At 38.9% G+C, this 27,193-nt stretch overlaps 1 protein-coding gene across 1 annotated transcript in view; it reads left to right on the top strand.

Annotated features, from left to right (window-relative positions):
- The first annotated feature begins 220 nt into the window (after nucleotides 1-220).
- The window catches only part of CTNNA3 (catenin alpha 3), a 1,573,756-nt gene continuing 1,546,783 nt past the window's right edge, over nucleotides 221-27,193 (top strand). Inside the window, exons 1-2 of the mRNA XM_060193489.1 lie at nucleotides 221-437; nucleotides 16,030-16,133. Of these exons, the coding sequence (XP_060049472.1) occupies nucleotides 16,035-16,133 (99 nt within the window). The 5' untranslated portion in view covers nucleotides 221-437; nucleotides 16,030-16,034. The remainder of the gene's footprint in view (nucleotides 438-16,029; nucleotides 16,134-27,193) is intronic.

Raw genomic sequence — 27,193 nt, 5'->3', positions numbered from 1 at the left:
TTCCTTTTATTTCTTTTTAAAAATTTCTTTATTGGGGAATTAATGTTTTATCTTTTTTTAAAAAACATTTTAAAAGTCATTTTGGAATTTATAGTGTCTTGATCACATACTAATTAAACTATGAAATTAAAAGTTTGTACTGGGCAATTTTGTCTTTATTTCATTGCTTATCAGGAAATTATAAATTGTTAATTCAAGTATCATTGTCGCCATTCGCTGGCATGTTGCTTTAAGAGCACCCATCCCCCCTTCCTGCTTGAGTCACTGTGTCCCATCAGTCATCCTGAAATACACTAGGGTGCTTGTCAGGCTGTTTGCTTACAGATGGACTACAAGCCAAATTTTGAGCCATAATAGTGGCACTAAATTTTTAAACACAAGAAACTTAGGCAATTGGTTTAGTATCTGTATTTGGGCAATACTCTGTCCTGCAGTAGGTGAGTGAAGTGTCAAATTTTTTAAAATCAAGTTTTGCTGTAAGGCAAGTCTCAGTAATTATAGATTTCTGTGGTTGTTTGGATAACTATGGGGTAGATGAAAGGACATAATTTCTATTAAATAGGGTTTATAGAAACTACTATGTTGTACATTTATTACTTTCTGTAACTATTTTTACATTCAAAGTGTTAAACTCTAAACTACTTTGTGAAAACTTCTACTTCATTAATGTCTTCTTTTGCAAGTAGATTAACTGGCAGCAGATTTAGGTAAAAATGTGATTATCTTACACTCTTTTTCCCACAACTGAGGCAGAGTCAACTGAGCAGAGACTTAATCCTGTTTTTTTAGAGTGCTTATTAGGGGTTTTAAAAATAGCATGAAAGCAGATTCTCATGTGTCAGTGCCAACCTATAGTAATCTTGCTTCCGAGCACTCAAAACTTCCTACCATATAACTAAGCTGTTCCCATTTGGTTCTGTGTGTGAAGGCACTGGAAGTTTTACATCCTTTAGACATACAAGTTGTACAGTAAGCAGATTTCTTGTTTGTGCAAATAATTTCATTTCTATTATGGGCTTCTAAATTTGCATTGGGCGTGGGTTGTTTTCCTGGTCATTTTATATGGAGACTTACATATTTTTAAACAGAGCTGATAAAAACAACAAAGAAAGAACCTGTGAATTTTGATTATTGAATGCTCAGTATTAGAACATAGTTTAGAGGTAGTAAGGAGTTACAAATTTTGAGGCTTTATCTAGAGTAAATGATAAGAGATTGCTTTGTGGATATGTAGAATGATTATACAATTTTAGGAAGGATTGATGACATTTACAATGTCATATGAAATTCAAGATAGAATAAATTAAAAATGGAGTGAATGAAGAAAAACAAGTATGAATATATATGAGTCAGGAATAAGGCAAAACAATCAGAACTTCTTTGCTATTACTTCACCATGCTGGTGTATTATGGATTGATAGGAGAGAAAATATAGAACTCTTTTTGGGGGAAACACACACACACACACACACACACACACACACCCCACTCAAGCAGAGTACTGCCTAGCTCCGACATATGGTGATGCTGCATATTTAACATAGTATCTGGATACCCCAGGCTGCATGTCTGGTGAACTACTAAGTTTAGAGATTAGAGACTGTCATTTATTTCTATCATGAACGTGTGCATATATATGTGTGTATTAAGATGTTAAGAAGACTGAGTTGAGGTTGAGTGGATATGCTAGTATGTTAAGGCTGAAGGAATATCCCAGGCAAAGGGAACAGTAAATAAACATTTACCAGTATGAAATAGTATGGTCCACTAATAGAACTTCCAATTCTATAGTATAGGCAGCAGGTCAGGAAGAGAGAGAGAGAGAGAGAGAGAGAGAGAGAAAGAGAAGGCAGCAGGCCGAATTGTCTTAAAGCATTCAGTGGAGAGTGAACTCTACTATATCAGATGTAGAATCACTGAAAAGTTTTAAGCAGAGAATTAGTATAAGATTTTATTTTACATTAGAGAAGTCATTTTGGAAAGAATTTGGAGGATAAATAGGTGAAGTGAAAAACTGGGGGACCAGTTGCAAGGTCTAAGCCTTTTGAAGTTTTAAACTAAGGGAATGCAGCAGTAACAGAGAGTAAATGGCCAATATGAGAGAAACCAAGAGGAGTAGTAGCGATGTGGACTTTGTACTAATTTGGTGTGAGAAGAGGCACAGGGAGAAAATTTCATGGATGATAATCACGCTGCCGGGTGGCTCACCCAGCTGCATGGTGATGTCATTAATCTAGAATAGAACTGAAGATGGTGACACAGGTTTTGTGGAACAAATGATGTTTTGAGGAACCTGTGCGATAGCCCTGTGCACAGTGGATTTGGAGACCAACTCAGGTGAGAGGTCTGGACTGTAGATAAATATCCATGTACAGAGGCTTTAAGTAGAATTGAAAGTCTAGAAGGAGACTGTTCTGAGAGCATGATGTATAGTACTGTGAATAATGAGTAAGATACGAGATTGAATCTGGGATAAGACACCTACACAATAGGAGAAGCTAGGAAAAGACTGGGAAAAATTGGTCAAAAGAGTAAGACAGAATCATAAAAGCAGTGTTCTGAAACATGAGGAGAAAAGTATTTTTTAAAATTAATTTTTTAAAAATTTATTTAAAAAAGGAGACATTAACAAAACCATAGGATAAGAGGGGTACAACTCCACACAGTTCCCACCACCGGATCTCCGTACCCCATCCCCTCCCCTGATAGCTTTCCTATTCTTTATCCTTCTGGGAGTATGGACCCAGGGTCATTGTGGGATGCAGAAGGTAGAAGGTCTGGCTTCTGTAATTGCTTCCCTGCTGAACATGAGCATTGACAGGTCGATCCATACTCCCAGCCTGCATCTCTCTTTCCCTAATGGGGTGGGGCTCTGGGGAAGTAGAGCTCCAGGATGCATTGGTGGGGTCCTCTGTCCAGGGAAGTCTGGTCGGCATCCTGAACCTGGTGGCTGAAAAGAGAGTTAACATACAAAGCCAAACAAATTGTTGAGCAATCATGGACCTAAAAGCTGGAATAGTGCAGGTGAAGTATTGGGGGGGGGGGTTTCCTCCATTTTGTAGATAGCTAGTAGGCATATTTTAGTTAAATTTCAAAGGACCTGTAGTTATACTAGTTTTTTTTTTTTTAAAGTTTTTTTTTTTTTTTAATTTTCTACTGAGAGAATTCTTAGCATGTGACTTGAGACAAAAAGTTAAATAGGGCTCAGAGGTATGTAGCTAATTGGTCTGAAGCCACAGTTCCTGGAGAAACTTTCAAAAGGTAGTGGTAAAATAGTAAAATTGAACAGTTACGTTGAAGAAGTCTGATGTATACTTTTAAAAACTTTTCAAGGGGGGGTTGGGTGGTAGCATAGTGCGTTAATCACACATGGCGCAAGGCGTAAGGACCAGAGTAAAGATCCCAGTTTGAGCTCCGGGCTCCCCACCTGCAGGAGGGTCGCTTCACAAGCCGTGAAGCTGGTCTGCAGGTGCTTATCTTTCTGTCTCCTATCCTCTCGCAATTTCTCTCTGTCCTATCCAATATCAATGGCATCAATGGGAAAAAAATAGCCTCCAGGAACAGTGGATTCATAGTGCAGACACTGAGTCCCAGCAATAACCCTGGAGGCAGAAAAAAATAAAAGACCTTTTCAAGGTTGGGGGTAGATAGCATAATGGTTATGCAAATAAACTTTCATACTTGAAGCTCCAAAGTCTGGGGGTTGGGGTGGATTCAATTGCTTCAACCCTCTCCAATACCATAAGCCAGAGCTGATCAGTGCTCTGGTAAAACAAAAACTTTTCAAGGAATATGAAAAGAATGAAAAAGTAGGAGGCAGAGGATAAGCTGAAAATTTCAAAACCAGTTACATCTTAATAGTTTTCTCAAGTGCATTAATAGATTTATAGATATGTAATAGTGTGTTTTAGAAGAATTTGACCTCTGTCCTGCTTCCCAAGGGTTTTTCTTGCTGGCCGCTTCATACATCACTTCTGGTAGACTCATTTAATTTTTTTTTCCCTGATAGAGGGTGAAAAGTAGAGAGGGAAAGAGAAGGAGAAATAGCACAGCACTGCTCCGCTGCTTGTGAAGCCTCCTCTACATGGTCATGCTTCCTGTGGCTGCTGGGGCTCAAATCTGGACCCTCAAGTATGGTGAAGTTTGTACTTTACCTGGTGAACCATCTCCTGTCCCCGACCCTTGTCTAACTTAAAATATTCAGATGAGCTAGCTTTTATTTATTTATTTTCTCTATTTAATCATAGAAGAAGAAATGAGAATACTTTTGGCTTTACCTTAAAGTTGACAAGAATTCCACTCTGCTTCACTATTCTCTTCTTGTTCTTTACCTCTCAAAAACACTAGACCTCAGGAGAATTCACATACAGCTGGAATGGCTTGTAATACGGAGTGGAATAGACTCATAGACTCACTGGACTTGTAGCAACAATAACTACTGTCACTTTCAATGTATACATGAAGAGCATGTTACTTCTGCCCTGGTTGCTTAAACCTGATGATGCTATTTTAGTTCATGAAATTGTCCTCTATTTTTGTTCTGAGGTCAAAGAACAAAGCAGTGTCAAGTAGTTTGACTTGATTTATATATATAACAGTCCTTGTCATGAATGTGTTAGAAAGAAACCCATTTGTTGGCACTCATCTGATAGACATTCATGGTTAAAGATATTGAAAGGCATACTTCATTGCATAGATTGGCTCTGGGCTATGCAGAAAAGTCACCATGGAAATATCCGGTCAATTTAGATTTGCCTGTATCAGAGGCAACCAAAGTGGTAGTTGGAATGATTGAAGAAAGCTAAAACAAAATATTTCAGTTCTAGAAATGCATCTGAGAGAAGCCATTTGGCATTAATATTTAGTGTCTTTCTTGTAGTGTATTTCCTGCATTTCAGTTGAACACCTGAGAAAATAGACCATTTTGCTACTTTTAGAAAGAAAGAAAGAAAGAAAAAAACTGAGAAGGAGAAGCAAGATAGTAAAGGACTAAGTCAGACAGTATTGTATCTTTATATATTAAAGTATCACAGGATAATAGCAGTAATTTATAGTTTCATTTGAAAAGGAATTCAAATAATGTCTTTTAACTTAATACAATTTAAGTATTTTTTTTTTCAGAGAAAAACTGGTTTTTAAAAAGTAAAGGTACTAGGGAGTTGGGCGGTAGTGCAGCAGATTAAACGCACATGGTGCAAAGTGCAGGGACCCACTTAAGGATCTGGGTTCCAGTCCCCGGCTCCCCACCTGCAGGGGCATTGCTTCACAGGCGGTGAAGCAGGTCTGCAGGTGTCTGTTTTTCTCTCCCCCTCTCTGTCTTCCCCTCCTCTCTCCATTTCTCTCTGTCCTATCCAACAACAATGGCATTCATAACAATAAAAATAAATAAATAAATAAAATATATTAAAAAAAGTAAAGGTGCTTTGTGTAAGTGGTTTATTGTAGAAATAAACGTTGGCTGAAATCAAGGACACGCTTAACAGCCTGAAAGTGGTGAGTGATACTGAGCAGGCCATTTGGGTTTATTCAATAAAGTAACTTTAGAGACGTGCTACGTCTCAGGTATAATATTTCTGCAGTCAACAATGTCAGTGGTCTCACAGAGAACCCTCAAAATTTATGATAGTTTTGAGTAAATAAATAATATAGCTACTCGAATATTGGCTAATGTAACCATAGAACACTCAATATATACATTTTTTGGTTTGTTTTCCCACTTCTAATTGCTTATTATAATCTCCTAAAATGAATAGAAACGTTAGATACTATACATGAAGTGATTAGTATGCATTTGTGTTGTCAACTAATATAGTCAATTTTGGAGTATGTAATTAAATATACTTAAGTGATTTTGTAAGTTATTTGTCATAACTGGTTCCTTTGAGACTTTTGGCATATTTTTTTTAAAAAAGAATTTATTTATTCATGAGAAAGATGGGAGGAGAGATAGAGAGAAAGAACCAGACATCACTCTGGTACAAGTGCTTCCAGGGATTGAACTTGGGACCTCCTGGTTGAGAATCCAGTGTATTATCCACTGCACCACCTCCTGGACCAGAGAATATTATCTTTAATCTTAATGTCTAAGAAGTATCACCTACAAACTTTGCTGAAGACACATGAAATAATTAGAAGTACTATGAACTACATTTGACTATAAGCATATGCAAATTTCTGCTAAGTACTAAGGGCAATCTTTCTGGCAGATTCTTCTTATTCTCAAGAATAGCTGAAATATGCATACTTACAGTAAGAACATGATGGTCTTCAGATGTGTGACATCATATTTGAACAGCATCTAGACTTTTGGATTCTACATTATTTGATTTTTTTTAAAAAGCAAATTATTTTATTAATGTAATAGGGTAAAAGTCGTGGAGAAGGACTATTTTCAGTGTGTGTGTGTGTGTGTGTGTGTGTGTATGTGTTTCTCTGCATATGCATCAAGTGTATGATAAGGGGAAGTCTGGGTGAAACACTCACCTTCTCACTCGCACATGCACACAGGTATCACGGCTGCCTTTGAACATACACAGTCCTACACATTTATAGAACCATGGGAATGACTCAGTAGACTGGGTGAGGTTGAAGATCAAGGAAGTGCTATTTTGTAGAATTAAGGCAGTGGGAGTTGAAAAGGCAAGAATAGGAATGGGATTAGACTCTAAGGAGGGGAACTAGTGGGGCAGGGGTGGGGACAATAGGCTCCACTCTTCAGGTCTCATGTTCATTAAGGGTTAGTGTCAAGGGCATGGGAAAAAAGGAATAATTCTTTCTTCATGTAGTTTTTGGCCTACAGTGTTGGTTGAGCATATAAAAGGTCAACAAAATAAGTCCATAGAGAGTTGCAGAACAGAAAAGATTTATATTTATTAGAATTGGACCAAGTGTAGCGGAGTGGGTGGGTTGGCATGGAGAACACTGAATGCCCACCCAGTTAAGGAGAAGTTCACAGCTTATGTACCTTTAATGAGGTCTTTTAAATAATCAGACACTGTTAGTTTTCAGGACCACTTTCTTTTGGGGTTACTCAATAAACCATCTTTCCCTGCCTTAACTTAGTCAGTTACCTGGTGTGGAGACAGAGAGTCTCTATCAGGTCTATCCATCAGAGTTGGCTGCTACCTGGGTTTAAGACAGGAATTTTGGGGGAAAGGGCTGTTTGAACTCTTGCTCCTTACTTGCAGGGGGACACTTCGCAAGTGGTGAAGCAGGTCTGCAGGTGTCTATCTTTCTTTCTCCCTCTTTCAATTTCTTTCTGCCTTATCCAATAAAATAGTAAAAAGAAAATAAAAAACCAGAAACAAACAGACAAACAAAAACACACCAGGAGTGGTGGATTTGTAGTGCTGGCACTGAATTAAAAAGACAGGAACTTTCTTTATCAGGGCCTGATTTTTTAAATATATATTTTACTATTATTATTTTAAATATTTTTATTTATTATTGGATAGAGACAGAGAGAATTTGTGAGGGGAGAGGAAGAGGTAGAGGTAAAGAGGGAGAGAGACAGGGAGACACTTGCAGCCCTGTTTCACCACTTGTGAAGTTTTCCCTACAGGTGGGGACCTGGGGTTTGAACCTGGCTCTTGTGCACTGTAATGTGTGCACTTAACCGGGTGCACCACCACCTGGCCCTGGGCTTAATTTAAAAAAATTAGTTGCAGTTATTTCTGCAATATTTTATTTTTAAATTTAAGCTTATTTTTAGTAGTGATTTAATAGGTCATGAGATTACAGGGCTATAGTTCCACCATCACAGTTCTGTGCCTCTCTGCCCTCTCCCATAACTTTTTTAGCCAGTTGTTTGTTGATGGGAATTTAGGCTGCTTTCACTCTTTGGCTATTGTGAATAATACAGCTGTGAACACAGGGGTGCATATGCCCCTTTGAATTAGTGTTTAGAGTGTCCTTTGGAGAAGTGCCCAAGAGTGCTATTGCTGGATCATAAGGTAATTCCATTTTTAGTTAAGGACTCTCCATAGAGCCTTCCTAAGGGGCAGAGGCACTTGCATTCCTACCAGCAGTAGAGTAGCCTTCCTTTATCTCCACAACTTCTCCAACACCCGTTGGAGAATCTAAGCCATTCTCTCAGGTGTGAGATGGTATCGCGGTGTAGTTTTATTTTATTTTTTATTTTTTAATTTTTAAAATTTTTTTCTCTTTTTTTTTTATTTATTTAAGAAAGGATTAATTAACAAAACCATAGGGTAGGAGGGGTACAACTCCACACAATTCCCACCACCCAATCTCCATATCCCACCCCTCCCCCGATAGCTTTCCCATTCTCTATTCCTCTGGGAGCATGGACCCAGGGTCATTGTGGGTTGCAGAAGGTAGAAGGTCTGGCTTCTGTAATTGCTTCCCCGCTGAACATGGGCGTTGACTGGTCGGTCCATACTCCCAGTCTGCCTCTCTCTTTCCCTATTAGGGTGGGTCTCTGGGGAAGCTGAGCTCCAGGACATATTGGTGGGGTCTTCAATCCAGGGAAATCTGGCTGGCATCCTGATGACACCTGGAACCTGGTGACTGAAAAGAGAGTTAACATACAAAGCCAAACAAATTGTTGAGCAATCATGGACCCAAAGCTTGGAAAAGTGGAGAGGAAGTATTAGGGAGGTACTCACTGCAAACTCTAGTGTACTGCTTTCTTACTTTGGTGCTATACTCCAAACTCAGTCAATTTCTGCTTTGCGTTTCTACTTCTTCTTTTTTTTTTACATGCATAACATTCCCCAGATTCCCATTTAACAATACAACCCCCACTATTTCATTCTTCATTTTTCATGGACCTGTATTCTCCCCACACACCCACCCACCCCAGAGTCTTTTACTTTGGTGTAATACTCCAATTCCATTTCAGGTTCGACTTGTGTTTTCTTTTCTAATCTTGCTTTTCAACTTCGGCCTGAGAGTGAGATCATCCCTATTCATCCTTCTGTTTCTGACTTATTTCACTCAACATGATTTTTTCAAGGTCCATCCAAGATTGGCTGAAAACGGTGAAGTCACCATTTTTTACAGCTGAGTAGTATTCCATTGTGTATATATACCACAACTTGCTCAGCCACTCATCTGTTGTTGGACACCTGGGTTGCTTCCAGGTTTTGGCTATTACAAATTGTGCTGCCAAGAACATATGTGTACACAGATCTTTTTGGATGGGTGTGTTGGGTTCCTTAGGATATATCCCCAGGAGGGGAATTGCAGGGTCATAGGGTAGGTCCATTTCTAGCCTTCTGAGAGTTCTCCAGACTGTTCTCCACAGAGGTTGGACCAATTGACATTCCCATCAGCAGTGCAGGAGGGTTCCTTTGACCCCACACCCTCTCCAGCATTTGCTGCTGTTACCTTTTCTGATGTGTGACATTCTCACAGGAGTGAAGTGATATCTCATTGTTGTCTTGATTTGCATTTCTCTGACAATCAGAGACTTGGAGCATTTTTTCATGTGTTTCTCGGCCTTTAGGATCTCTTCTCTGGTGAATATTCTGTCCAAGTCCTCCCCCCATTTTTGGATGGGGTTATTTGTTGTCTTGTTGTTGAGTCTGGCAAGCTCTTTATATATGTTGGTTATTAAACTCTTATCTGATGTATGGCATGTAAAGATCTTCTCCCATTCTGTGAGGGGTCTCTTGATTTGGGTAGTGGTTTCTTTTGCTGTGAAGAAGCTTTTTAATTTGATGTAGTCCCATAGGTTTATACTTGCCTTAGTCTTCTTTGTAATCGGATTCGTTTCATTGAAAATGTCTTTAAAATTTATGCGGAAAAAAGTTCTTCCAATATTTTCCTCTAAGTATCTGATAGTTTCTGGTCTAACATCCAAGTCCTTGATCCACTTGGAATTTACTTTTGTATTTGGTGAAATACAGTGATTCAGTTTCATTCTTCTGCATGTTTCAACCCATTGTTTCCAACACCATTTGTTGAAGAGACTCTGCTTCCCCCATATAATAGTCTGGGCCCCTTTGTCAAAGATTAGATGTCCATACGTGTGGGGCCTCATTTCTGGGCTCTCAATTCTATTCCACTGGTCAGTGTGTCTGTTCATGTTCCAGTACCAAGCAGTTTTGATGACAATGGCTCTATAATACAGTTTGAGATCTGGGAGTGTGATGCCTCCGGTTCTGTTCTTTTTTCTCAAGATTGTTTTGGCAATTCTAGGTCTTTTCTGGTTCCAGATAAACATTTGTAGCATTTTTTCTATTCTCCTAAAAAATGTGCTTGGGATCTTGATGGGGATAGCATTAAATTTGTAGATGGCTCTGGGTAGTATATTCATTTTGATGATGTTAGTTCTTCCAACCCATGAACATGGAATATCTTTCCACTTCTTTGTGTCTTTTTCAATTTCTTTGAGTAGTGACTCATAATTTTCAGTATACAAGTCTTTCACTTCTTTGGTTAGGTTTATTCCTAGATATTTTATTGTTTTTGTTGCTATAGAAAAAGGAACTGATTTCTGGATTTCAATTTCTTCTAACTTAGTGTTTGCATAGAGGAATGCCACTGACTTTTGAATGTTAATTTTATAGCCTGACACATTACTGTATTGCCTGATGATTTCCAAAAGCTTCTTGCTGGATTCCTGAGGTATTTCCATGTATACTATCATGTCATCTGCAAATAAGGAGAGTTTGACTTCTTCTCTTCCAATCTGTATGCCTTTAATTCCTTGCTCCTGCCTGATTGCTATGGCAAGAACTTCCAACACTATGTTGAATAGTAATGGTGATAGTGGGCAGCCCTGTCTAGTACCTGATCTGAGGGGAAATGCTTCCAGTTTTTCACCATTGAGTATGATGTTGGCTGTAGGTTTGCTATATATAGACTCCACTATCTTCAGGAATTTTCCATCTATTCCTATTTTTTCTAGTGTTTTGATCATAAAGGGATGTTGTATTTTGTCAAAGGCTTTCTCTGCATCTATTGATATGACCATGTGGTTTTTGGTCTTGCTTTTGTTGATGTGGTGGATCACATTGATTGATTTACGTATATTAAACCAACCTTGCATGCCTGGGATAAACCCCACTTGGTCATGATGAACAATCTTTTTGATATACTGCTGTATCCGGTTGGCTAGAATTTTGTTCAATATTTTCGCATCTATGTTCATCAGAGATATTGGTCTGTAGTTTTCTTTTTTGGTTGTGTCCCTGTCTGCTTTTGGTATCAGGGTGATGTTGGCTTCATAGAAGCTGGCAGGGAGTATTCCAGTGTCTTCAATCTTCTGGAAGACTTTTAAAAGTAGAGGTATTAGTTCTTCTTTGAAAGTTTTGTAGAATTCATTTGTAAAACCATCTGGTCCAGGACTTTTATTTTTGGGAAGATTTTTGATAACTGTTTCAATTTCATTAGCTGTGATGGGCCTGTTCATGTTATCCACTTCCTCTTTACTTAGTTTTGGAAGTTGGTAGGTATCTAGGAAATCATTCATTTCTTCCAGGTTCTCTAGCTTGGTGGCATATAGTTGTTCATAGAAGCCTCGCATGATATGTTGAATTTCTGCAGTGTCTGTTGTGATTTCTCCTCTTTCATTTACTATCCGATTTATTTGGGTCTTCTCCCTTTTTTGTTTTGTGAGTCTGGCTAAAGGTTTGTCGATTTTGTTTACTCTTTCGAAGAACCAACATTTACTTTCATTGATCTTTTGTATGGTTTTCCTATTCTCAATGTTATTTATTTCTGCCCTAACTTTAGTAATTTCTGTCCTTCTGGCTGCTTTAGGATTCCTTTGTTGTTCTTCTTCTAGGTCTTTAAGATGTGCAATCAGGCTGTTTATCTGTGCCTTTTCTTGTTTCCTAATGTGTGCTTGTATAGCTATGAACTTCCCTCTTAGGACTGCTTTAGCTGTGTCCCAAATATTTTGATAGCTTGTGTCTTCATTTTCATTGAACTCTCGAAACATTTTGATTTCTTCCTTGATTTCCTCTTTGACCCAGAAGTTGTTAAGAAGTGTACTGTTGAGCTTCCACATTTTGGGACTGTTACTAATCTTTTGTTGATTGTTAAGTGTTAGTTTAATTCCACTGTGGTCTGAGCAGATGCTTGGGATGATTTCAGTGCTCTTGAATAGGCTGATGCTGTCTTTGTGGCCTAACATATGGTCTATCCTTGAGAATGATCCATGTGGATTTGAGTAAAATGTGTATTCCAGTTTCTTGGGATGAATGACTCTGAAAATGTCCAATAGTTCTAGTTTATCTATCTCTTCATTTAGCTCCCTTATGTCTTTACTGATTTTCTGCCTGGATGATCTGTCAAGTTGAGAGAGTGGGGTGTTGAAGTCCTCTACTATGATTGTGTTACTGTTAATATATTGCTGTAGCTCTTTCAGTAGAAGTTTGATGTATTTAGATGGCTTCTCATTGGGTGCATAGATATTAATAATTGTTAAGTCCTCTTGATTGACTGATCCTCTGAGCATTAAGTAGTGTCCATTCCTATCTTTTTTAATCTTATCTATTTTAAAGTCTATCATGTCAGATATGAGAATAGCTGTTCCTGCCCTTTTTTGTGGGCCATTGGCTTGAATGATAGTTTTCCATCCTTTCACTTTAAGTCTGTGTTTGTCTTGTTGCGTTAGGTGAGTTTCCTGTAGACAACATATTGTTGGGTTGTGTTTTCTGATCCATCTTCCTACTCTGTGTCTTTTAATAGGTGAATTCAGGCCATTGACATTTATTGATATCAAAGATTGAAGATATTTTAACGCCATTCTTGAAGAGTTTTAGAGTGTTTTGATATATGTCCTATTTGTGGTGGTCTGGTTGTTTATAGGAGACCTTTCAGAAGTTCTTTCAGGGCAGGCTTGGTGATGGTTGCTTCCTTCAACTGTTGCTTGTCTGAGAAGGTTTTGATGCTTCCATCTAGTCTGAATGACAATCTAGCAGGATATAGTATTCTTGGCTGAAAGCCTTTCTCATTGAGCACTCGATAGATATCTTGCCATTCTCTTCTGGCCTGTAGTGTTTGTATGGAGAAGTCTGCTGCTAATCTTATGGATTTTCCTTTGTAGGTGACTCTTTGTTTTTCTCTTGCAGCCTTGAGGATCCTTTCTTTATCCTTATTCCTTTCCAATCTAAGTATGACATGTCTTGGTGTCTTTAGGTCTGGGTTAATTCTGTTTGGGACCCTCTGGGCTTCTTGAATCTTTATGTCTTTGGTGTTGTCTAGACTAGAGAAATTTTCAGCTATTATGGCCTGGAGAACGCTTTCTTCCTCCCCTTCTCTTTCTTCCTCTGGTAAGCCAATAATGTGTATATTGTTTCTTTTGAAGTCATCCCATAGGACTCTGTTGTTGTTTTCAGTATCTCTTAATCTCTTTTTGAGATCTCTTACTTCTTTTTTAGTTGTCTTTAATTCATCCTCAATCTTGCTAATTCTGTCTTCAGCCTCATTGATTCTATTCTCTCTGCCCTCTACTGCTTTCTGGAGTTCATCTATTTTGTTGCCCTGCTCTGATACTGTTTTAGCTTGTTCAGCTAGTTGCCTTCTTAGCTCAGCGATTTCAGCTTTCAGCTCTCTAATAACCATGAGATAATTAGAATTTTCTTCCATATTCTCATTTGTTGTTCCTGCATTTCTGATTCCAATTTTTTCAAATTCTTTACTCACTCCTGTTATTATTTCCTTAGCTAATGTTTGGATGTTGAACTCGTTGTTTTGTGCTTCACCCTCTGGAGGACTTTTAGCTGGACTCTTGTCCTGGTTCAAGTCTCCAATATTTTTTCTTGTTGTTTTAACCATTTTATATAATTTAACAGTTTTTTCAATCCCTGAGTTGGAGTTCAGTGGTGTAAAAGCCTTTTTTTTTTTTTTCCCCTGTAGGCTATGGGAGCCTGAGGGCTTTTAAACTATCAATAGGCTTCTTAGCTTAATCACTGACTCCTGACCAAGAGATAAAGCAGGGTGTGGCAGAGATAATCCAGTGGTTATGCAAAGAGACTTTCACAGCCCCTCAGCTATGCCACCGAGGTATAGGTCTTCTCCTGAATTTAGATCTCTGTACCCTGGTGTCCCTCCCTGTTGCTGCTCCAGATTCTGAGGGTAGTAGCAATGGAGACTCAGAGTTGCACTTGGTGAGTCTCTGGGGAGTCCTTTCCTCCCTTCAGCTGTCCCCTTGTTGGTGGAGCAGACTGGAGGTGGTGTCTCTACTGACAAACTGTCAAACTGTTAGCAGTCACTTAATCTCTCCTTAGGCCCCTCTCTCCTCTCTGTCACCAGCCACGCGTATTTGTACTCACGGGTGATTTACTGGGTTTCTGTGGTCATTCTAGTCCTGTCTTCTTTCGGTCCGGGTGGTCTCCTTTGGTATTCCTAGTTGATCCGGGAGAGGAGAGGAGAGGAGAGAAAGGGATCTGCTGCTCGTAGCTCCGCCTCCGGAACAGGAAGTCCGCAGTGTAGTTTTAGTTTGCATTTCTGTAATGATAAGTGAAGTGGGACATTTCTTCTTATGTCTGTGGGCCAGGTGTATCTCTTCTTTAGAAAACTACTTAGTTCTTAGGCTGATAATTAATTAATAATTAATAATAATTAATAATAATTAATAATAATTAATTAATAATGAGCTCAGTAAACTACTCAAGGTGGTTAGGAAGGGCTGTTGCAGCATCTTCTCCATTACTGCTTTTAATTCCCCTCTTCATATTATGTGAGGAATGGGGTTGGGGTACCAGGATTTTGGTGCAGCTTGACCTTTGCTTGCTCGATCTGAATCTCAGCCCTTCTATATATTTTTTATATTTAAATTTGTTGTCTTGTGGAGAGGCAACTATATTCTTTGGAGAGATTATCTTTCTGTGCTCCATTGCCTGAATATTGAAAATTTTGTCTCTTGCTGTGGAAAGTCTATTTCTATGATTTTTTCCCCCTACATTATGACTACATTGTTGATGCTGGGAGGAGGTATACAAGGAGATATCCACTCTATTTATTTGTCTCTACACTGCCTTCGTTCGATACGTATATTCTTAGATGAAAATATTGTAATAATTTGATTTTTAAGGTTAATCTTAATACTTTAAAGAATGGCTTCTATTTTTTACTGTCTTGTCTTTCCCAAATATCAGTAACTTTTCAAATGTTTCTTACCCTTCTTTCTTAATAATTAAATCAATTTGTATTAGTTTATTTTTTGGACAGTAATTAAAAAAATGTATTTATTTATTTTCCTTTTTTGTTGCCGTTGTTTTTTTAAAATTTCATATTTATTTATTTATTTATTTTCCCTTTTGTTGCCCTTATTTTTTATTGTTGTTGTAGTTATTATTATTGTTGTTATTGATGTCATCATTGTTAGATAGGACAGAGAGAAATGGAGAGAGGTGGGGAAGACAGAGAGGGAGAGAGAAAGATAGACACCTGCAGACCTGCTTCACTGCCTGTGAAGTGACTCCCCTGCATGTAGGGAGCTGGTGGCTCGAACCGGGATCCTTCCACAGGTCCTTGTGCTTTGTGCCATGTGCGCTTAACCCACTGTGCTACCGCCCGACTTCCTGGACAGTAAATTTATCCCAAGTTTTTTTCCAACAAAGCTTGTTAAAATCAACAGTTCTCAAAGTACTTGGTGATAATATGCTTTCCCAAATCCTACCAGGTTCCCCATCTGTGTCATCATGAATAAGAACAGGCAAAACATGGGCTCTGGCTGCCTCAGAGTTATAACTGCTTGGATGTTATATGATTCAGTTACTGTAAGATACGTGTCACCAAGTCAGCCATTCTTTTATACTTATGACCCCTGGTCAGAAAAACCCACTTGGACTGGCTTATTTTAGTTATGAACATACTAGCATAGGTTAATTTGTTAGAGGACTTAATCCTAGACAAGATGATTTCAGAGAATAGTCGAGCACTACCTTTTTTTTCTTTGTGAACTTGGCAGTCTGAAGAACTTGGTCTTTTGAAGACTATAACTGATATAAGGAAGAAATATTAAATAATATCACATATTATGTAGCTTTTTTCAGTACTCTCAAAAATGTTCTTATTTATTAATAAATGTCTCATTGTCTTTGTGTACAGGCAACATGTCAGCTGAAACTCCAAAAATACTGAATATTGATCTTCAGAACCTGGAGGTCCAAACATTCACTGTAGAGAAGTTACTGGAGCCTCTCATAATTCAGGTATTAATGCTATGGAAATCATGAACTACTAATTACAAAAAACTAAGAACATGGAGAAATAATGAGCCAAGGAAAGATAAGATTTTTTTTATAGAAGTAATGTGTCAATTAAAATTGTCCTTTGTTTAAATTGTAGTTAAAATGTAACATATATATTTTATAATGACAACAACAGCTTTAATAACAGTAATGATAATACAATCCTCAAAGTTCACCGTCCCAGTCATGCTTTTAAAAACAATGAACAATAGTAGTAATCATATGTATCTGTACTTCTCAAATATAAATTATCTTGTTTCATGTCATGAAAAATGAGTGAGGTAGGGAACATGATATGTATACTTACCACATATTGAATAGATGAGGAAACAGTCAAGAAGTAATTTTATTTGATTGGAAAGAAATTTAACAAAAGTACGATTATAATAATTTTAGAGAATTTTTAATGTCATGCTTGGATTCAGATTTTTTATGATTAGCAAGTTGATGACTCACTATAGGGAAGTTAGTACTTACATGCCAGATAGTTTTTTCTTTGTCATTTTTTTAAATTGGGGAATTAATGTTTTACATTCAACAATAAATACAATAGTTTGTAAATGCATAACATTTCCTAGTTTTCCATATAACAATACAATCCCTACTAGGTCCTCTGTCATCCTTCTTGGATCTTATTCTCCCAACCCACCCCAGAGTCTTTTACTCTGGAGTAATATGCCAATTCCATTTCAGGTTCTACTTGTGTTTTCTTTTCTGATTTTGTTTTTCAACTTCTGCCTGAGGGTGAGATCATCCCATATTCATCCTTTGCTTTCTGACTTATTTCACTTAACATGAATTTTTCAAGGTCCATCCAAGATCGGCTGAAAACGGTGAAGTCACCATTTTTTTACAGCTGAGTAGTATTCCATTGTGTATATATACCACAACTTGCTCAGTCACTCATCTATTGTTGGACATGTGGGTTGCTTCCAGGCTTTGGCTATTATAATTTGTGCTGCCAAGAACATATGTGTACACAGATCTTTTTGGATGGATGTGTTGGGTTCCTTAGGATATATCCCCAGGAGGGGAATTGCAGGACCATAGGTAGGTCCATTTCTAGCCTTCTTAGAGTTCTCCACACTGTTCTCCACAGAGGTTGGACCAATTGACATTCCCATCAGCAGTGCAGGAGGGTTCCTTTGACCCCACACCCTCTCCAGCATTTGCTGCTTTTACCTTTTCTGATGTATGACATTCTCATAGGAGTGAAGTGGTATCTCATTGTTGTCTTTATTTGCATTTCTCTGACAATCAGAGAGTTGGAGCATTTTTTCATGTGTTTCTCAACCTTTTGGATCTCTTCTGTGGTGAATATTCTGTCCATTTCCTCCCCCCATTTCTGGATGGAGTTATTTGTTGTCTTGTTGAGATTCGCAAGTTCTTTATATATTCTGGTTACTATACACTTGTCTGATATATAACATGTAAAGATCTTCTCCCACTCTGTGAGGGGTCTCTTGGTTTGGGTAGTAGTTTCTTTTAGCTGTGCAGAAGCTTTTTAATTTGATGTAGTACCACAGGTTTATGCTTGTCTTAGTCTTCTTTATAATTGGATTAGTTTCATTGAAGATATCTTTAAAATTTATGCGGAAAAGAGTTTTGCCAATATTTTCCTCTAAATATCTGATAGTTTGTGGTCTAACATCCAAGTCCTTGATCCACTTGGAATTTACTTTTGTATTTGGTGAAATATAGTGGTTCAGTTTCATTCTTCTGCATGTTTCAACCCATTTTTTACAACACCATTTGTTGAAGAGATTCTGCTTTTCCCATTTAATAGTGTGGGCACATTTGTCAAAGATTAGATGTCCATAGGTGTGTGGGCTTACTTCTGGGATCTCAATTCTATTCCACTGGTTAGTATGTCTATTCATGTTCCAGTACCAAGCAGTTTTGATGACAGTGGCCCTATAATACAATTTGAGATTTGGGAGTGTGATGCCTCCAGTTCTGTTCTTTTTTTCTCAAGATTGTTTTGGTAATTCTAGGTCTTTTCTGGTTCCAGAAAAACATTTGTAGCATTTGTTCTGTTCTCCTAAAAATGTGCTTGGGATCTTGATGGGGATAGCATTAAATTTGTAGATGGCTCTGGGTAGTATATTCATTTTGGTGATGTTAATTCTTCCTACCCATGAGCGTGGAATATCTTTCCACTTCTTTGTGTTGTTTTCAATTTCCTTGAGTAGTGCCTCATAATTTTCAGTATACAAGTCTTTCACTTTTTTGTTAGGTTTATTCCTAGATATTTTATTGTTTTTGTTGCCATAGTAAAAGGAATTGATTTCTGGATTTCAATTTCTTCTAACTTAGTGTTTGCATAGAGGAATGCCACTGACTTTTGAATGTTAATTTTGTAGCCTGACACCTTACTGTATTGCCTGATGATATCCAAAGGCTTCTTGCTGTATTCCTGAGGTATTTCCATGTATACTATCATGTCATCTGCAAATAAGGAGAGTTTGACTTCTTCTATTTCAATATGTATCCTTTTAATTCCTTGCTCCTGCCTGATTGCTATGGCAAGAACTTCCAACACTATATTGAATAGTGATGGTGATAGTGGGTAGCCCTGTCTAGTACCTGATCTGATGGAAATGCTTCCAGTTTTAACCATTGAGTATGATGTTGGCTGCAGGTTTGCTATATATAGACTCCACTATCTTGAGGAATTTTCCATCTATTCCCATTTTTTGTAGTGTTTTGATCAAAAAGGGATGTTGTATTTTGTCAAAGGCTTTCTCTGCATCTATTGATATGACCATGTGGTTTTTGGTCTTGCTTTTGTTGATGTGGTGGATCACGCTGATTGATTTATGTATATTAAACCAACCTTGCATGCCTGGAATAAACCCCACTTGGTCATGATGAACAGTCTTTTTAATATACTGCTATATCCGGTTGGCTAGAATATTGTTCAATATTTTCGCATCTACGTTCATCAGAGATATAGGTCTGTACTTTTCTTTTTTGGTTGTGTCCCTGTCTACTTTTGGTAACAGAGTGATGTTGGCTTCATAGAAGCTGGCAGGGAGTATTCCAGTGTCTTCAATCTTCTGGAAGACTTTTAAAAGTAGAGGTATTAGTTCTTCTTTGGAGGTTTTGTAGAATTCATTTCTAAAACCATCTGATTCACGACTTTTATTTTTGGGACGGTTTTTGATAACTGTTTCAATTTCATTAGCTGTGATGAGCCTGTTCATATTATCTACTTCCTCTTTACTTCATTTTGGAATTTGATAGGTATCTAGGAAATCATCCATTTCTTCCAGGTTCTCTAGCTTGGTGGCATATAGTTGTTCATAGAAGCCTCGCATGATGTGTTGAATTTCTGCAATGTCTGTTGTGATATCTCCTCTTTCACTTACAGTTCGATTTATTTGGGTCTTCTCCCTTTTTTGTTTTGTCCAGCTAAATGTTTGTTGATTTTGTTCACTCTTTCGAAGAACCAACATTTACTTTTGTTGATCTTTTGTATGGTTTTCTTATTTTCAATGTTATTGATTTCTGCCCTAACTTTAGCGATTTCTGTCCTTCTGGTTGCTTTATGTTCCTTTGTTGTTCTTCTTCTAGGTCTTTAAGATGTGCAATCAGGCTGTTTATTTGTACTTTTTCTTGTTTCCTAATATGTACTTGTATGGCTATGAACTTCCCTCTCAGTACTGCCTTAGCTATGTCCCAAATATTTTGATAGCTGTGTCTTAATTTTCATTGAAGTCTCGAAACATTTTGGGACTATTACTAATCTTTTGTTGATTGTTAAGTGTTAGTTTAATTCCACTGTGGAGATGCTTGGGATGCTTCCAATGCTCTTGAATTTGCTGATGCTGTCTTTGTGGCCTAACATATGGTCTATCCTTGAGAATGACCCATGTGAACTTGAGTAAAATGTGTATTCCAGTTTCTTGGGATGAATGACTCTGAAAATGTCCAGTGGTTCTAGTTTATCTAGCTCTTCAGTTAGCTCCCTTATGTCTTTATTGATTTTCTGCCTGGATGATCTGTCAAGTTGAGAAAGTGGGGTGTTGAAGTCCCCTACGATTACTGTGTTGCTGTTAATATATTGCTGTAGCTCTTTCAGTAGATGTTTGATATATTTAGATGGCTTCTCATTGGGTGCATAGACATTAATAATTGTCAAGTCCTCTTGATTGACTGATCCTCTGAACATTAAGTAGTGTCCATTCCTATCTTTTTAAATCTTATATATTTTAAAGTCTATTGTGTCAGATAGGTGAATAGTTGTTCCTGCCCTTTTTTGTGGGCCATTGGCTTGTATGATAGTTTTCCATCCTTTCACTTGAAGTCTGTGTTTGTCTTGTTGAGTTAGGTGGGTTTTCTGTAGACAGCATATTGTTGGGTTGTATTTTCTGATCCATCTTCCTACTCTGTGTCTTTTAGTAGGTTAACTCAGGCTATTGACATTTATTGATATCTAAGATTGAAGATATATATATATATATATATATTTTTATTTTGGCAGGACTGACATTTTATTATTTATTTATTTATTTATTTTTTAAGTTTTTGCTCTTTTTTTTATTTAAGAAAGGATAAATGAACAAAACCATAGGGTAGGAGGGGTACAACTCCACACAATTCCCACCACCCAATCTCCATATCCCATCCCCTCCCCTGATAGCTTTCCCTTTCTCTATCCCTCTGGGAGCATGGACCCAGGGTCTTTGTGGGTTGCTGAAGATGGAAGGTCAGGCTTCTGTAATTGCTTCCCTGCTGAACATGGACGTTGACTGGTTGGTCCATACTCCCAGTCTGCATCTCTCTTTCCCTAGTAGGGTGGGTCTCTGGGGAAGCGGAGCTCCAGGACACATTGGTGGGGTCTTCAGTCCAGGGAAGCCTGGCCGGCATCCTGATGGCATCTGGCACTTGGTTGCTGAAAAGAGAGTTAACATACAAAGCCAAACAAATTGTTGAGCAATCATGGACCTAAAGGTTGGAATAGTGGAGAGGAAGTGTTGGGGGTGTGCTCACTGCAAACTCTAGTGTACTTCTGCTTTAAGGTATATATTTTGCACTTGTTTATGTATACGTGTGAACATATGCTCTCTCTCACAGAACCTGGTGTATATCTAGGTTTTGGGACTTTGTTAGAAAGTGATCCACCTGGGATGGAATTACAGAATGCTATGAAAGGAAAGGTCTCACCCGAGTAATGAAGCTGAAGGTTGTCATTCCACACGTGAAGTCTCTGGACACAGTCTGAAGTGAAGCATGTTGAGGTGGCAATCGTTGCATTGATTAGGTTGCGAGCGGCAGATGCAACATTATTTGAAGATATTTTAATGCCATTCTTGTAGAGTTTTAGGGTGTTCTGACATAAGGCCTTTTTATGGTGGTCTGACTGTTTATAGGAGACCTCTCAGAACTTCTTTCAGGGCAGGCTTGGTGATAGTTAATTTCTTTAACTGTTGCTTGTCTGAGAAGGTTTTTATGCCTCCATCTAGTCTGAATGACAGTCTAGCAGGATACAGTAGTCTTGGCTGAAAGCCTTTCTAATTGAGTATTCGATATATATCTTGCCATTCTCTTCTGGCCTGTAGTGTTTGTGTGGAGAATTTTGGTGCTAATCTTACCAGTTTTCCTCTGTAGGTGACTCTGTTTTTCTCTTGCAGTCTTCAGGATCCTTTCTTTATCCTTTATGTTTCTTTCCATTCTAAATAGGATGTGTCTTGGTGTCTTTCAGCCTGTGTTAATTCTGTTGGGACCCTCTGGACTTCTTGAATCTTTATTCTTCATTTCTTTGATGTTATCTAGGCTTGAGAAGTTTTCAGCTATTATGGCCTGAAGAATGCTTTCTTCCTCTCCCTTTCTTTCTTCCTCTGGTAAGCCAATAATGCATGTATTCTTTCTTTTGAAGTCATCCCATAGGAGTCTGTTGTTGTTTTCTGTATCTCTTAATCTCTTTTTGAGATCTCTTACTTCTTTTTTAGTTGTCTCTAATTTGTCCTCGATCTTGCTAATTCTGTCTTCAGCCTCATTGATTCTATTCTCTCTGCCCTCTACTGCTTTCTGGAGTTCATCTATTTTGTTACCCTGTTCTGGTACTGTTTTATCTTGTTCAGGTAGTTGTGTTCTTAGCTCAGCTATTTCAGCTTTCAGCTCTCTAATAATCTTGAGATAATTATTGGTTTCTTCCATAGTCTTATGTGTTGTTCCTGTATTTCTGATTACAGTTATTTCAAACAGATAGTTTTAAGTTATATGTAATTGAAATCACTTACACTTTTGTCTTCTTTAAGATTTTTGTCCATATTTTTGAAAATCAGCCTTTTATCTTCATTCTTTCGCTCTTTCTTTCTTTTTCTTACTATATATATATATTTTAAATCACCACCAGGGCTATCACTGGGCCTCAGTGCCTGCATGAGAATGGTCACTACTCTTACGTGCACTGCTAGTGGGAATGTAAATTGGTCCCCTAACTCCTGTGGAGAGCAGTCTGGAGAATTCTTACAAGGCTAGAAATGGATCTTCCTTATGACCCAGTAATTCCTCTTCTAGGGATATATCTTAAGGAGTCAAACACACTCATCCAAAGAGATTTGTATATAGCTATGTTAATATTAGCACAATTTGTAATAGCTAAAACCTGGAAGCAAACTAGGTGCCCAACAACAGATGAGTGGCTGAGAAAGCTATGGTATATATATATATACATACAATGGAATACTACTCAACTATTAAGAATAATGCATCCACCTTCTTCAACTCATCTTGGATAGAACTAGAAGGAATTATGTTAAGTGAGATAAGCCAGAAAGAGAAAGAGGAATATGGGATGATCCCACTCATAAAACAGAAGTTGAGAAAGAAAAACAGAAAGGGAAACACAACACAGAATCTCACTGAGTTTGGAGTACTGCACCAAAGTAAAAAACTGTGGGGTGGGCTGGGCAGTGAGATGGGGAAGGGTAGGTTTTTCAGCCCCACTGTAGGGGGTGAGGGTGTGGGCACAGACTTTTGGTGGCAGGAATGGTGCTAGTATACACTCCTATTAATTTATGGTCTTATAGATGACTAATCAATATGAGAGCGGAAAAAAATAGATTGAATGTCTTGAGCTTTTTAATGCATAGACTTCAATAAGTATATATTTTTTCTTTTTTTTTGATAGAGACAGAGGAAAGGGTGGTAGAGAGGGAGAGTGAAATAGAGATACCTGCAGTAGCTTCCCCCCAGTGGGGGATTAGGGTCTTGAACTTGTGGCCTTGCAGATAAAATGTGTACTTTATGAGGTACGCCACTGCCTTTGTAGGGAGGTTGTGGGGCTGTGGTCAAGCCTGGCAGGGCTTGACCTGAGAGGTGAGTCCTTCCTGGTAAGTCTTTCTCTCTATGGAGGGGTTGAGCAAAAGGGGGACACAAGAACCTCAAAAGATTGGCAGCAATTTAAATCTTCTTTCCCCACAAAAACATCCTGCATCTTCCTGCCTCCGGGAGCCCGGCATTCCTTAAAACATTAAGCCTGCTCCACCCTACAGTCCCTGATACTATGGCCAGTTCTTTTATGACCTACATATCAATCTTCTGCTTTGTCTTACAAATGACTAAAGGTCTCCTTCCTAATTCCCCACATGGTATTGCTAATCCTACCAGTTCAACCCCTAGCAACAGTTGCTGGGGAGGTCCATACCATTCCTGGCCCCCTTTGTCTTTCTCAGGCCCTTTCCTAACCATGTAGGGTATTGTCAAGCCACTTCCATTTCTGTCTTGTCTATTCCATGTCCTGAGCTGGAGGAGGGTGGGCGTGCAGACCAAGAGGCTGACGATAGCCATTGCGGGTTTGCACCACATGGCTTAACCAGGTGTGCTGCCTCCCCATCTGGGGCGTTTGGATGAATAAAGATTTGAATTGTCCTGCTGCCACGAGCTTGGTTCCTGGGTCATCTCTCTCTCAGGACGCTAGCCCGACAACTCTTTTCTCTTCCTCTCTTCTCCTCTCCTCTCCTCTCCTCTCCTCTCCTCTCCTCTCCTCTCCTCTCCTCTCCTCTCCTCTCCTCTCCTCCTCTCCTCTCCTCTCCTTTCCTTTCCTCTCTCCATTTCCTTCCCCTTCCCTCCTCTCTTCTTTTTTCTTTTCACCTCCAGGGTTATCAGTAGGGCTCCTTGCCAGCACTCTGAATCCACTGCTTCTGGAAGCCATTTTTCCCACTTTGTTGCCCTTGCTGTGGTTGTTGTTATTGTTATAGCTGTTGTTGTTGTTGGATAGGACAGAGAGAAATTGAGAGAGGAGGGGAAGACAGAGAGGAGGAAAGATAGACACCCAAAGACCTGCTTCACTGCCTGCAAAGAGACCCCCCTGCAGGCAGGGAGCTGGGGCTCCAACCTGGATCCTTACTCCCGTCCTTGTACTTTGTACCATATGTGCTTAACGTGCTGTGCTACCATTCACCCCCACCCTCCTTATTCATTTTTTTTTCTTTTTTAACATTTTTATTTATAAAATGGAAATATGGACAAGACCGTAGGATAAGAGGGGGTACATTTCCACATGATGCCCACCCCCAGAGCACCATATCCAATTCCCTCCCTTGATACTTTTCCTATTCTTTATCCCTCTGGGAATATGGAACCAGGATCATTATGGGGACTTGAATTCATTCTAAGAGTTCTCATTATTACTTTACTTCTCTTGCATTAGTTAGTTAGTTAATTTTTACCAAGGCACAGCTAAATGCTGGTTTCTAGTGGAGCCTGGAGTCATTGGTGCATCAAGCATGACAGTTTTCCTGTATAATCATTATGCTTTCTCCCCAGTCTTCTTGCATTTTATGATTTCAGGTATCTAATTTTTTTAAAATTTAATTTATTTTTTATTTAAGAAAGGATAAATTAACAAAACCATAGGGTAGGAGGGGTACAACTCCACACAATTCCCACCACCCAATCTCCATATCCCATCCCCTCCCCTGATAGCTTTCCCATTCTCTATCCCTCTGGGAGCATGGACCCAGGGTCTTTGTGGGTTGCTGAAGATGGAAGGTCTGGCTTCTGCAATTGCTTCCCCGCTGAACATGGACATTGACTGGTTGGTCCATACTCCCAGTCTGCCTCTCTCTTTCCCTAGTAGGGTGGGTCTCTGGGGAAGCGGAGCTCCAGGACACATTGGTGGGGTCTTCAGTCCAGGGAAGCCTGGCCGGCATCCTGATGGCATCTGGCACTTGGTTGCTGAAAAGAGAGTTAACATACAAAGCCAAACAAATTGTTGAGCAATCATGGACCTAAAGGTTGGAATAGTGGAGAGGAAGTGTTGGGGGTGTGCTCACTGCAAACTCTAGTGTACTTCTGCTTTCAGGTATATATTTTGTACTTGTTTATGTATACGTGTGAACATATGCTCTCTCTCACAGAACCTGGTGTATATCTAGGTTTTGGGACTTTGTTAGAAAGTGATCCACCTGGGATGGAATTAGAGAATGCTATGAAAGGAAAGGTCTTACCCGAGTAATGAAGCTGAAGGGTTGTCATTCCACACCTGGAGTCTCTGGACACAGTCTGAGCCGAACATGTTGAGGTGGCAATCGATGCATTGATTAGGTTGCGATCAGCTGATGCAATATTATTTGATATGGATTGGGAGAGGCATGTGGGAAAGTGGGCCCTATCCTAAGGTTCTAGGACTGGGGGAAATATAGGCTCTATAGTGGAGATATGAGGTTCCTGCTGTCTTAGGGTTCAAAAAGACAATGGATAGTTAATGTTTTCATCACATTATTTGGTAACTGGGTTAACTTTGAAAAGTCCTTTTGTTAGGGTTTGCTGTATATAGTACCCAGTATCTTGTATATAGCTGTGCCACTGGTTGCCTCTGATCTACTTGGCCTAGGCTTTTGAGAGAGTCCGCATATCAAATACACAGCCTATGTATTAAGAAGACTCAGTCTGGGCCTTATTCATTTCTTAAAGGCTTTTTTGGTAGACCACTTTACCATGTCGGCTAGAAAATGTTTGCAGGCTTTAGAAATATTCAAGTGAAATTAAAATATTAATAAATTATAAAACACTTAGATGTTCAGAAGCCATCTTACAAAGAATTCTAGTACAACTTTTTTTTTATAAGTGGTTTAATAATGGTTAACAGGATTGTAAGATAACAGGCTACACTTCCATACAGTTCTCACTACTAGAATTCCATATCCCATCCCCCTCCATTGAAAACTTCCTTATTCTTTATCCCCCTGGGAGTATTGCTCTGGGAGTATGGACAAAAGATTTTTATTGGATGCAGATGATGGGAGGTCTGGCTTGTGTAATTGCTTCTCTGTAGGACATGGACACTGGCAGTTGATTCATATCCCTAGCCTTTCTATCTTTCCCTAGTGGGGTAGGGGTCTGGGGAGGTGGGGTTCTGGGAGTCACTGGCGAGGTCTCTGCCTAGGGAAGTCAGGAAGGTGTCATGGTAGCACCTGCAGCTTGGTGGCTGAAAGATGGTAAGATATAAAGTAGTAAAAATTGTTTAATAATCAGGAACCTAGAGGTAAGAATATAGCAGATGAAACTAGGGGTCTTCATGTGGGAAGAAGCTAGGAAGTCTATCTTAGGTATGTTCAAATGTGCCCATGACTTTACTATTTTTTTTTTTGCCTGAGCCTGATAGCTAACATGTAGGTGGGCTAAAATATTGTCTGGGAAGATGGTGTCAGAATAGGCCTACACAGCTGGATTAGGGCAGAGAGTAGCTCCCAAATATGAGGAAAGTATATAAATACCATTAACTCTGAACCATATTGATTTGACCTAGGGTCCACTTGTATTGATTTTTCTTACTTTTATTTTATTTTTATTAGTGATTAAATATTGATTTACAAAATTACATGTAAACAGGGGTACAATTCCACGCCATTCCCACCACCAGAGTTCTGAATCCCTGATACCTCCTTTGCAGCCTACCATGGTTCTCCCAAGGTAGCAGACATGGGTTAACCATCATGTCAACAGCTATCTACATCTACATCTGTACATAATTACCCACTCCCCAGGTCCAGTCCTCTCTTCCTATTACT

The sequence above is a fragment of the Erinaceus europaeus genome, chromosome 1, assembly GCF_950295315.1.
Source record: "Erinaceus europaeus chromosome 1, mEriEur2.1, whole genome shotgun sequence".
Lineage (NCBI taxonomy): Eukaryota > Metazoa > Chordata > Mammalia > Eulipotyphla > Erinaceidae > Erinaceus > Erinaceus europaeus.
Note: the sequence above shows the minus strand (reverse complement) of the source record. Positions and strands in the feature narration are given on the sequence as shown.